This window comes from Bidens hawaiensis, unplaced genomic scaffold (genome assembly GCF_021521415.1).
Source record: "Bidens hawaiensis isolate Kalapana, Puna unplaced genomic scaffold, B.hawaiensis_p1.1 tig00005396_1, whole genome shotgun sequence".
NCBI lineage: Eukaryota > Viridiplantae > Streptophyta > Magnoliopsida > Asterales > Asteraceae > Bidens > Bidens hawaiensis.
In genome coordinates, this window is record NW_027491343.1 from 24,120 (window position 1) to 36,958 (window position 12,839).

Consider the following 12,839-nt stretch of genomic DNA (forward strand, 5'->3'; position numbering starts at 1 on the left):
ATGAACATGGATGCTCTTTTTTTTTGTAGGTGAGAGGTAAATTTAGAAAAATATGATTTTAGTGAAGTTATAGGTTTGAGGATATGGATGTCGTTTGTATGGTCAATAGGAATTTAGTAATTTATCTCCTCCTATTACGTAAGACAACTCAAATGGCCTTGTGTTTATTTTCTCTACCCTTATTCTTTGTCTCCACAACGGATACATGTGGCAAGGGGCGGACACTCACCGTTGTAGTACCAACGTCTGACGGACGAGAAGATGTCGACAGTTTTAAACATTGCTGATTTTAGCAATAGACAAACGGAACAATTTATACCTTAATCACTGCTACAGATCATCTACAGTGAGTATAAGATTTTTGGAATATAGAAATTGAAATTGACGGTGAATTTAGGGGTGGATTAAAAGTGGAGTTGAGGAGATGAAGAGGGTAGTTGAGTTTGCTGATGTAGATGTAGTGTTTGTGGTGTTGCTTGAATTTATCTGATGTGAATTAAATATGGTCAAAGTAATCTACAGTTATTGTTGTGTGCATTAATATTATTATTCATTTTGAATTAAATAAAATATAAAAAAGACTAAAATAAACTTTTTTTTTTAACGAAAATCGTATATTTGAGCAAACCTTAAGAACAATTTTAGCACTTCACTCTTAATTAAATATAAAGTAGTAGGTGATGATGTGTAGGTTTGTGGAGGTTTGTTGTTGTGAAAGAAAGTGGGAGTTTTTGAGAAAAATTTGAAATCTGATGTGACGCTGATATGGCGGTTTGTTGAAGTTTGTTGTTGTTGATGCTCTTACATTTATGTTCATTTTACCTTTAGACAATCCTCACAATTTTTCCTATAATCGCCACTATGCCAAACTCGTATGCTCTTAACAACGATGGTTAGAGTTATTTTTTGTTCCATGCGTGTGATTAGTGATGTTTTCGAGTTGTAAGCATTTATCTTTTTCTATATATTTTTTATATTACAACCAATGAAAATGATTATATTTTCTTAATGTCTTCACTCTCCATATAAGATTTGTCATTTATGTGTTTTGTATATGAGAAAAATAGCAATAAATAAATCATTCTATGGTTGATGAGTTGTTTTGTACATATTGTATTCTGTATTACTTTTTTCGAGTGTTGAAAATAAAAATCAAGCTCATAGCAACATCGAATCAAATTTGTTAAGTTGGACACATCGTTATATTGTATTATATATGTATCATTATATACGTGTGTGACAAAACTTCTTACAATAGTGAATCAAACATTTGATGCTAGATGCACTGCTATAATATTAGACGCGTCGTAATATACTTGTGTAGTTACATACCTATGCATTGTAAATTGTTTAGCTAGGGGGTACATGTTGCCTCTTAACCTCATAACCAATGCCTTTCGTTAGTCGAGCCATTGTAATTGGGTTACGAATGTTGTTATAATTAATCAACTAGTTTTTTAACATTTATAATGCAAGCCTAATTTGTTTATGTTCCTATCATTTAATTGCAATGGTGATGAAAGGGTGAATCCCATCTTCCACGTATTTTATCGTCCTACAATACAATTATATCACCGCATCGATCTATATATACACTAGATTTTGTCACGTACACCGACATCTTTCTTACGCTTCCTAGTATTTTTCTTTACATTAACAGACCTTTATATGTATGTATGTATGCATGCATGAATGGACACATGCCTATATTCTAAATTGTTTGTGTTGCTACCAAAATCAACACCGGTCGGTTGGTCCGCCTCCTGAAATGAATGAATCTTACAACACAAAACACCATTAATCTCTCATAGTGGGGTTTTGATGAAAGCAATATTCTCTTATGACGTGTGAATAAGTATCGGCTTAATTGAATAGTAAGTGCTTAAAATATATGAGTAGATGTTTGAAAGGCAAAGAACTATGTTTTCATAGTCCACCCTTCAAACATTCTCAAAGCACCCCCCCCCCCCAATGATTTAACGGTCTTCAAATGGGTGTTAGATTTGAAACACATTGTATGTATAGCATGTCCATAAATGAAAAATATAAAGATAAAAGTAGGGAAAAGTTAATGTAAACATGAAATTGACATGCTAAACGTGAGAATCAAGTTATGTAATTATATATTCAAGTAGAGTAATTATATAATTACATTATGGAGTAATTACATAATTACTTTATTTGCATATATAATTACTCTATTTGATTATCACATCTAGCACAACACGTTAATTTCATTTGTATTTGATCCAAACCCTATAAAAGTAGTAATAATAATAATAAGTAAAAAAGTAAAAATGATTTGTAGTAATTTATTTATTTCTTATTATGGTAAACGTTAGTGCGTGATCATCGGAATTCTGTTAGAAGAAGAAAGTTACGAACAATGAAAACTAAAATAAAATAAAATCAAATAATAAAACAAAATAACATTAAATTCCTTGCCAATGCATGTAAGTTGTATCATATATATAATCATTATCTTATCATGAATAAATGCATCATTAATAAGAATTGATTTCATAATTTGGTGCAGGTTTTGGAATCGATCTGAATGATTTGAGTTCTATATTATGCCTAATCCCAAAACCAACAGCACCACTGTTGATCCTAAATCTGCTGCTGGTGGTGTTGATCATTCCAAAAACAATAATCATAATAATAATCATAATCATAATCATAATCATAATCACAATCATAATAACAATGCTTCTTCCGATCAGAATGCTGCCGATCTGACGAATAATAATCCTTCCAGAAAAGATGGCGTCGACGGGAAGAACAATAATAATAATGATTCCAAAACCAACGCTGCTGACGTTTCTCCGGATCACCAGGTTTTAGTTTCAATGTCACGAAATTATCTGTTACCATTCGAGTTCAACGGATTTTGTGTTTTAGACCGGGATATGTATGTGGTAGGGGTGTAAACTAGGCTCGTCAAAAATTTGATCCAAGCCGAGCTTAAATAAGTTTCACTTATTGAGCTCGAGCAGGCTGGCGAGCTTTAATGAGCTATATATTATTTTTATTGTTATTATTATATATGAAACATGAAATTATGTGATAAATGACTAAAAAATATACATTATGATATATATATATAAATTAATTTATAAAGAGCAAGTGAGCCGAGTTCAAGCTTGGAAAACTACTCAAGAGCCGAGCTCGAGCTATAGAAGTAGAGTTTGAAATGAGTTTGAGATCTGTGTATGTTAAATGAGCCAAGCTTGAACAAGACTCGTACTAGCTTACACAAGATTACTCTAACAAAGCTTTGTTAATATTCGTTGGTGTAGGGACATGGTCATGGTGGTGGTGGTAACTTGTCGCCTACGTCGGGTGCAACCCAATCCTTGGAGAGGCAAAGCTCTCGTAATGACAAGGTTTTAAACAACTTCCAGTTTCATGATTATCATCCTTTTCTATTTGATTTTATTTGTGTATGTATTAAATGTTTAAGTCTAGTTCATAACTTTTAAAAGAAATTTATATATAATTTGCAGGTTTACAAGAGCGGACCACTGTTTTTGTCGTCAAAAGGTGATCGAACTCTCTTCATCATTCAATGTTTAACAGTTTCTTTATAGTATGGCAATAAGTATGTTAACCATTCAATTGTCATATTCTATTTTACACTTATGTAGGTATTGGCTGGACCTCATGGAAGAAAAGATGGTTTATTCTGACAGAAACCTCACTCGTCTTCTTCCGAAGTGATCCAGTAAGTTACATATCATCTGTTTACCTTGTAAATTATTCATGTGTTGATGGTTCATTTTTATGTTGATACAGAATGCTAGTACTGAAAAGGGCGGCGAGACAAATCTAACACTCGGTGGCATAGACCTCAACAGCTCAGGCAGGTTGGCTTTCTTGCTTTCTAAGTCACACCCTTCACTAAATTAGCATTTAGTATTCTCTGCATGGTAGTAAGTTTTTTTTTTTTTTTTTTTAATGTGAATTGCAGTGTGGTTGTGAAAGCTGATAAGAAGCTCTTAACCGTGTTATTCCCTGATGGGCGCGATGGGAGGTCATTTACTCTTAAGGTGCCTGTCTCTATTTACGTTATAAACTCGAGTAGTTGATAAATAGAAAGCACACTATATTGTGTCAACCAATATTATAAAAATGTTGTAAAACTCGCTAGGCGGTCCTTAGGCGGCCAACCCCCTTGTAGGGAGTACTCGGCTTGTACTCGGACATGATAAATATAATATAAAACAATTATTGGATATTATATATATATATATATATATGTTAAAATAAACATAATTCACGTCAAAATAAGCATAATTCATTTGAAAAAAAAATTCAAAAAATTCATGTTTTGTTGTTATTTTTAATTTTTTACTTAAAAATAAAAAAATAAAAAAAATGTGGCCGAGTTGACCTTGGAGGCGGGGTAATCCCGAGTACTCAGACTTTTGACCGAGTTTGACCTTGGCAAGTAATGGTGGCCGAGTTTGACCTTGGAATCCGACTTTTACAACACTGATATTATTAACCCGTCCGATTGGCTGCTTAAGTTATAGATAATTCTACAGTGAGAAGTTGAATAAATTTGATTGACTTATTGCTTGTGCCTACTGCTGTTATTATTTTAGGCTGAAACTTTAGATGATTTATATGAGTGGAAGAATGCATTAGAGGAAGCTTTAGAAAATGCGCCTACTACTGCTAGCCCAGGGACGACGGAACAAACCGGGAACTCAAAAACTGACAAGGGTGAGTTCAACTTTCATTTCATTTGCATTTTCATTAACTGAAGACATCCATACACTTAATTATTTGACCATTAATTTAATTCCAACAGCAAAGGATCATTCATCTCCAAAATCTGTTGTCCTTGGTCGACCGGTCTTGCTCGCATTGGAAGATGTAGACGGGACTCCATCTTTCTTGGAGAAAGCCCTTAGATATGTAGAAGAGCATGGTAACATTCTAACATTTGTTTATTTGTCAATTATGAAACAATTTTGAAATTTTAATCATTATACATTGTCTATGGTAATGTTTCAGGAATTAAAGTAGAAGGAATTCTGAGGCAGGCTGCTGATGTAGAACTTGTTGAGCACCGGATTCGGGACTATGAACACGGTGTGTAACTTTGGATCTTATGTAGTTATGTGCACACAAACTTGAGAACTAGAAGTAATCACATGTGAATACATTCTTGCAGAATTTATAACATTAAATGTGACATTATGATAAGTCGAGTTCAAGTAAATATAATTGTCTAATTTGTATAATTTGGTGAGCAGGCAAAACAGAGTTCATTGCAGATGAGGATGGACATGTTATTGGAGACTGTATCAAGGTATGCCTTAAATAGAAGCAACGGTCATAAACGCTCATCATATATTTTTTTTAATTATTTTTCTCTGTTTGGCTTTCGAGTATTTGATTTTTTTTTACAATATTGTTTTCAGTATGTTCTTCGGGAGTTACCGTCATCTCCAGTTCCAGCTTCTTGCTGCAAAGCTTTGCTACAGGCATATCGTACGTTTGTTGTAGACTTTGTGTTTTTATAAAGTCGAAGTAGTGTTTTACATAATCGAGTGCAATTTACAATGTCTATACAAGTTTTTTTCTTTGTATCATGTAGCATCTGTTTACCGGCACATGTTTAGAACATTGTTTTATTCAATGATATGTTTTCTTGCCTGCAATGGTCTCCTCCTGTACTTAATAACTTCTGGTTAGGAACTGATCGGGGCTCAAGAGTCAACTGTATGCGTGCAGCTATATGCGACACCTTTCCTGAACCAAATCGTCGTCTTTTGCAAAGGTGATATAACATGACTAGATTCAAGTTAGAAGTTAGTTTTTTGGATTTGGTTTATTTAATATGTTTCTCCAACTGATGTGGACAGAATTTTGATAACAATGGAAGCTGTTGCCGAGAACAAGGATGTGAACCGCATGAGTGTTCCAGCTGTCGCCGCGTGTATGTCACCATTACTTCTTAGACCCCTTTTGGCTGGTGAAGTTGAGCTTGACAATGAGTTCAGTATGGGCGGTGACGGTTCTGCTCAACTTATGCAAGCTGCTGCTGCAGCTAACCATGCTCAAGCCATTATTATCACCCTGCTAGAGGAATACGACAATATATTCGGGGTAATTTTTTTATATATAAAAACTGCAATGTTTTGTTTGGAACCAAATGAATAATCGTATTATTTTTGCAGGAAGGAGACATGTTATCTGATCTGTACTCTGACTCAGATGAGAGTGGAAGTGAAAGTGAAGAGCTTAGCGGTGATGATGCTTACGACGACGATGACTATGAGGATGGTGATTATTCATCTGACGGTGGATCAAGCGAGGATGACGGAGATAGCTATAAGCATGGCAGCAAGGTTGGATTCTTGGCTACATTTATTAGCTTTTTGTTATATGAATTCTAGTAGTTTATTTTTTTAATTTTTATTTTTTTATTTATGTTACATTGTATGTTTTGCTTCTGTCTTTTATTTATTATACAAAATTACTTGAGTGCAGGCAAAGAAGAAAATGAACATAGACGCGATAGCAGAAGAAAGGTCAGTCGGCTACTAGTTTGATTTACTCTTGTCAAGTCTTTAATTGTTGGTTTTATCCAAATGTTTTCAGGGATGAAATATTCAGGCTCGAGAGTCTTAAAGCCGAATTGATGAAGAAAATTGAAGAGGAGGTAAAACAATGTCATGCTATTTTCCATCTTGTATGAATCATAGTGAACGTTCATGAATATAAACTCTTGGTGACTACAGGCACGACAAAATTCAATTCTTAAAGAAGATTTGTTAAGCAAACAGGATGCTTTAGGGGACCGTCGTCTAGCTCTTGAGCAGGAGGTATTATTATGTTCTAGATAATAAATTTTATTGAAATGAAACATAATGTATAAATGCTTAAAATGTGCATGCAGGTGACAACATTAAAGGAACAGTTTCAAAGGGAGCGAGAAATGAGTAAAGTACTCGAGGCTGGACTCATGATGTCGAAGAAGGTCTTACCGTTACCAGGCTCCATTGATGAAAAGGTATCTTACATTCTTACTAATCTATTTTTAATAAATACTAACTCCTAATTTAAATTATTACTGTAATACGACCGTACATGTTCTAAAGACCAAGGCAGATCTCGAGGATGTTGCTCAAGCTGAGGCTGAAGTCATCGGCTTACAACAAAAACTTGATGATCTTGAACTGCAGCTAAATCAAGGAAAAGGGTAAGATTTGTATTTAAAAAAAAAATAAATAATAATAATAATAATAATAATACATATTTTAGTACTCACTAACACATATTTTATTATGTATTCTTGTGTTGTTTTTTATGTACAGAAAAGATAAAGATCGCGAACGTGAACCTTCTAATACACGTAAGAGTAAGGTATATATAACACCAACAGCATGGTTTATAACTTAATATCGTGACGGTCTGCTCTTTAGTACATGTGTTTTTTTATTGTTGTTTGTGACAGGGCTTCCACTCTATGTCACGCAAAGGAGAACCGAGTATGAGCAAATCAACGTCAACCTCGGTCAAAAGATCCAACTCAAGGGGTGAGGTACATGTTATGAAATAATGAAAACACACTTTTGTTCACTTTCAAGTTTCAACCAATTTGATATGTTTCATGGTTTAAGTTGTGTGATGCATGTGATATGGCAGGCAGCTAATACAAACTCGGCGCTGTCAAGAATAACAAACAGGCTAAGCTTTTTGAAAGAAAAGCGCAACCAGATGGCGAATGAGCTGGAGAGTGATAATAAAGGGCAATCATCTCAGAAACACGACGGTGGTAGTCAAAAGGAGTTCGAATCACCTGAAGAATCGTCACCCGACACTTCATCCCAACAACATCAAGGATCGTCTAATAAGCCAGATAATTAATTATGCACTTCACACCGCACATGTTAAACCGATAATAATATATGGGGTTTAGCAAAAGATCAAAACACAAGAATGTGATTTAAACCAAACACCAAAATGCAAACTTTTCACTTGAGCTTAGATATATTTATACTTGAAGTTTTACTAGTTTAAGGTATAGTATATAATGGTGCACTTTTTAAAATTTTCAATTTTTTGTTATGCTAGGAATTTTTGTAATTATTAGTGTCTTTTATTATGTAATTGGGAAACATAATTGTCTTTATGCCTACTATCATTTTCATGCTCACATCTTGGTCAAATAAAAATATTTAATACTAATTTTATAATTTTATATAGAGGGCTATAAGAATCACGTAAACATTTGTACATAGCATTAATGTCTTTGTTTCTTTTATGAGTTACCCTAGTCAAGTTTTTATACATTTCTTACACCTCTTTATGATTTCTATTGGACGTGAAAGCTATTGCCACCATGTACATACAAATAAAAGCATGTACAACGTTTTTCACTATTATCGATATGGATGGTAACAGATCGGGTAACGCATTGGGTAAGCGATCGAGATTAAAAATGTCTGTCTCATGAACGCATTCCTACTATAATGATAATAGTTTTCATTGCAACAGTTTGTGTTATCATAATTATTACTTTCATATGTATCTTAAAATTGAGGAAAAAGCGTCAAATGCGTACAGATGGCAATGGGTTAGGTTGATTGTGACGGGTTTATGTAATCCTAACCTAGTAACGAATCTAAGAATTTTTGTCATCGGGGGCAAGAAACAAGTCAAGTTAAAAGTAAACAACGAATATCATTAAATTTTAGCATTTTAAACATAGATCGATGATTAACCCTATGTTAAGAGAAGACAAATCGATGTAGCCGATGTGTTTTTTTTAGCTTACAAGACAAATTACTAAGGAAATGCATATGCATATGTAGGACAAGCTTAGCAGCATACATGTGACACATATCAGATCCTGGAGGGATGAACATTTTTGGTACCGGTGTTGGTACCCGTACGGTACTGGTAAATCCCGAATTTTGCATGAAATACCGACACCACCAAATATTTTCAATTTTCGTGATTGAGATTTTCAGGTTCAATACTGGTACCATCTTGAGCTCATCCCTGATCCTGGTTGGTCCCACAAACTTTATATTTATCAATTTCATAGCCCAAAACGAGCCAACTATGGCTTAGCCTCCTCAGCCGACTAGTCCGACGTGACGCATCCTAATTGTTCGCTAAAAATTGGGATGTTCACGAGTCGAGCCAGGATGTGTTCGATCTCGATCTCAAGCTTGAATTATATGAGGCGGCCCAGCTAGGCTCGAGCTTGATTTTAAAGTTTAACAAACCTAAGATAGAGCCAACGAGCCAAGCCGAGGACCGAGTTCGGCTTGGTTACAAGAATAAACCAACTAAACTCAAGTTTTTTTAACCGGTTTTATTCAAGCTTTTATCATCGATTAACCCCGAACCTGAACAAAAGACTTAACAGATTCTAATAAACACAGTGGACTCGCAATCAAATCGATCGATCTGAATCGATAAAGATGCACGGAAGACCTAGAAAACCTGCAACGCCAGTTGACGAGAATGCATCGGCGATCAAGGCAGCTAAGATTCGATCTCTTCAATCTCAGTTTCTTCATAATCATCACAATCACATGTACTCTACTACTTTATTATTATTAGTTGTTATTTATTATTGTGTTCCAAATAATAATAATCGATTGATGTGTAGTTACACGAACGAAGCCCTAGAAATCAATGCCAAGCTCATTGAGCTGAATCCGGAGTTCATGACCGCCTGGAACTATCGGAAACTCGCTTTTCAACATAATCTCAGTAATACTAGTAGTAAACCGGATGACGCTGACGTGGCGAAAGCCGATCACATCAGATTGATTATCGATGAAGAGTTGCGAGTTGTAAGTTCCTCTAGCTCAGTTGTTTTATTACACATCCTATTGTGATTGTTGTTGTTGTTAGTATAATTATTATTACAACATCATTTTAGGTTTTGCATAATTGCAGCAAATATGTATACTGTTCTAGAGGTGCAAATTGTAACCGGTTAACCTGAAACCAGTTAATAACCGGCATAAGAGAAACATGTTACTAACAGATGGTTAGGAACCGGCTAACCGAACATATGTTAGTACGGTTAATGTTTGTTTATAAGGTTAATTTTGATAGGTTATAATCGGTTAATAACCGAACCGAACCGGTTACATAGGCTTTTGACTGTTTGGCCAGTAATTGATGTTCAAAAAACTGGTTAACTGGTATTTGCACCTCTATGATGTTCTATTTGGTTGTTCATTGCATTTAGTTAGATTTATGGTTCTAGTTAGGATGAACTCATGAAACAAAGATATAGTAATTGGAGAAGACTGATCAAATTGTTGGCGATTTTGAGGATGCCTGGGCGTGCAAGGCACAAAGTGTTATGGATGGTGGTTACTTCTTGAACAAGAAAATGGTTTAACTTGTTAGAATAAATTTAGTTTTAAATTGATTCCTGGTGTATTAGGTTAGCTTATAAGCCGTGTAAGGTTTGGCCATTGTAATCAAGTTTTGAGCAAGTTTTTTTGGTTATCAATAAACGTTTGGGTGTTGGCCAAATCTCGTGTATACTACTTCTTAACTTGACAAATTGATTGGGAAAGTACTATGATTATTGGAGTGCTAGGCTGACAAAAAACCGTGCCAAAGGTTTTGCTGTTTTTACTTGTATTCTGATGGTGAAACTGTGAAGAATACACATAATAGCATCATTTTAAAAAAATGTTTTTGAATAGCAATATTGTCGTTTTAACTGATGCCTGAAATATTTTGACTGTACGTGTAGGTAGAGAGTGCACTAAGGAAGAATTTTAAGTCTTATGGAGCATGGCATCACCGGAAATGGGTGATAAGCAAAGGGAATGCTTCAACAGAGCGGGAATTAAAGCTTCTAAATCTATTCCAGAAGCAAGACACCCGTAATTTTCATGCGTGGAATTACCGAAGGTGAATACATTAATTTGGTATATACATATATTTAACTAGGGAGTTATGGATCTTATTATTTGCTATGTCCTTTTCAGATTTATAGCAGGATTGAAGAACATATCAGATGAGAAGGAGCTACAGTTTACAACAGATATGATAAATGATAACTTCAGTAATTATTCTGCTTGGCACAATCGTAGGTAAGGCCTCTTATTTTCACTTGCATTATGTTTAATGGAAATTTTTTTCGACTTTTCTTTTATCTGTATTATGTGATTTCTTGATATTTTCAGTGTACTCTTATCTCATCTGCTGGAAAAAAAGGTTGAAGGATATTTTCCAAAGGAGATATTTTTGAAAGAGGAATATGAGTTTGTAAGAAATGCAGTTTTTACCGACCCAGATGATCAAAGTGGGTGGTTCTATCATCTATGGCTTTTGGATCAAACTGTTAAAGTCGACATGCCTAAGTTAGTTTCTTCATGGCCTCCACATGGTTCTGAAATTACTAAAACGACCTTCCCTGTCGTTCTCTTTTTTAATGAGCCGGTTGAAGGTGTAAACTTACATACAGTTAGTGTTCAAGTTGAGAGTGACATATTTATAAACATTACGTGGAGCCCGCTTTCTGCAAATAAGTTTAAATGTGGTCAAGCCTGGTTGACCCATCTGACCATCCCTCTTGGGGAAAATAGCTCATCAAAGGTCTTTCAAGTGAAAGTTAGCTCGGAAGATTCTCAAGGCATAATATCTTTAAATGGTGTTCCATGCAGCCGACACTGGTCTTTCGCATTTACAGTTTCTGTATGCCATGATTTGCAACCTGAAGGACAAAGTTTAGCAAGGATATTAATGACAGATGAGAATTTCTCTACAGTTGACATAAATTCAAACGTGGTGAATTTGTTTCAATCATATTTTGAGTTAACAAGTGATAATGAGCAATCTACATCTCCAAAATGGAAGTCTGAGATGATAGCTAGTGAAATTGATCATTATCGAGAATTATTGACATGGGCAGAGTGGTATGCAGCCGTCTGTGACTTTTTGTTTTAAATACTTGTATTGTTCTTATTTAACATTTGCATTATTTGATAGTAAAATTGGGAAGCTCACTCTTGCGAGATTATTGATGGCGAATGATGCCATGATAACTGATACTCCAAATACGACTCACGTGGAGGAAGTTTTGCAACTGTATTCTGAGTTGATGGAGTTGGACCCCACACATTACCAATATTACAAGGATGAGTACAGCTTGGTTTTTTTAAAACAGGTATTTTTTTTATTACGTATGTTTATTAATTTCACATGTTTCACCTGTTGGAGATAAAAACATAATCCAAACGGGCCCGATTATAAGTATTTCTTTGATATCGCAGTTGACTTCTAGCAAGGAGTCTTTGATGAAGTACTGCTGGCGGTATAAAGAGGCAACTTCTTCAAATATCACCGGTCCTGTGTGTTTAAGATTGAATTCTTTATCTTTATCACGAGTTGGATCCCTTGAACGGTTATTATGGGTGCAAAGTCTAGATCTCAGCCACAACCAACTTCATTCTATTGAAGGTAAAAACATCTATAACTGTCAAATCTCACAGCATGCTTTACAGTTTGCACATCTCACATTTACTTGGTCTTTGCAATGAAACATTTTCCTCTTTCGAGAAAAAGCAATTCGGATAGAGGCAGTAATTAAAGATTGAAATAATATACCTATTTTAATCATATATAACGCTTAAGTCACTTATTATTTTCAACCCTTTTTGGGACTCTTACAGGATTGGAGGCTTTGCAGCTTCTCTCATGCTTAAACCTTAGTCACAACAAACTTGGCAGCTTTACGGCATTGGACCCTTTGAGATTCTTGAAGTCACTAAGGGTGTTAAATATCTCCTACAATGAGATCGGGACACACACTGTAGACACGAGACGGTATTTATGTT

The 12,839-nt window shown here is 34.9% G+C and overlaps 2 protein-coding genes across 2 annotated transcripts; both read left to right on the top strand.

Annotated features, from left to right (window-relative positions):
- The first annotated feature begins 2,573 nt into the window (after positions 1-2,573).
- LOC143629648 (rho GTPase-activating protein REN1-like) lies at positions 2,574-7,416 on the top strand. The gene is made up of 21 exons (XM_077098868.1): positions 2,574-2,630; positions 2,724-2,837; positions 3,300-3,386; positions 3,507-3,543; positions 3,648-3,724; positions 3,796-3,866; positions 3,971-4,049; positions 4,608-4,752; positions 4,817-4,936; positions 5,023-5,100; positions 5,265-5,320; positions 5,433-5,502; positions 5,707-5,791; positions 5,877-6,120; positions 6,192-6,362; positions 6,505-6,545; positions 6,616-6,676; positions 6,756-6,839; positions 6,914-7,027; positions 7,116-7,216; positions 7,332-7,416. Exons 1-21 carry the CDS (start codon positions 2,574-2,576, stop codon positions 7,414-7,416), a joined length of 1,977 nt encoding a protein of 658 aa, XP_076954983.1.
- A 2,009-nt stretch (positions 7,417-9,425) lies between these two features.
- LOC143629649 (geranylgeranyl transferase type-2 subunit alpha 1-like) lies at positions 9,426-12,835 on the top strand (the record flags this gene model as incomplete). The annotated part of the gene is made up of 8 exons (XM_077098869.1): positions 9,426-9,565; positions 9,641-9,827; positions 10,751-10,911; positions 10,989-11,093; positions 11,187-11,918; positions 11,992-12,169; positions 12,276-12,462; positions 12,675-12,835. Coding segments are annotated over exons 1-8 (1,827 nt in total), but the record flags the coding sequence as incomplete, so codon positions are not given.
- Between the last annotated feature and the right edge of the window lie 4 nt (positions 12,836-12,839).

Coding starts and splice junctions, on each gene's coding strand:
- LOC143629648 (XM_077098868.1), top strand. CDS start 2,574: ATGCCTAATCCCAAAACCAACAGCACCACTGTTGATCCTAAATCTGCT. Junction 6,121..6,191: donor AATACGACAATATATTCGGG/GTAATTTTTTTA, acceptor TTATTTTTGCAG/GAAGGAGACATGTTATCTGA. Junction 7,028..7,115: donor CAGGCTCCATTGATGAAAAG/GTATCTTACATT, acceptor CATGTTCTAAAG/ACCAAGGCAGATCTCGAGGA.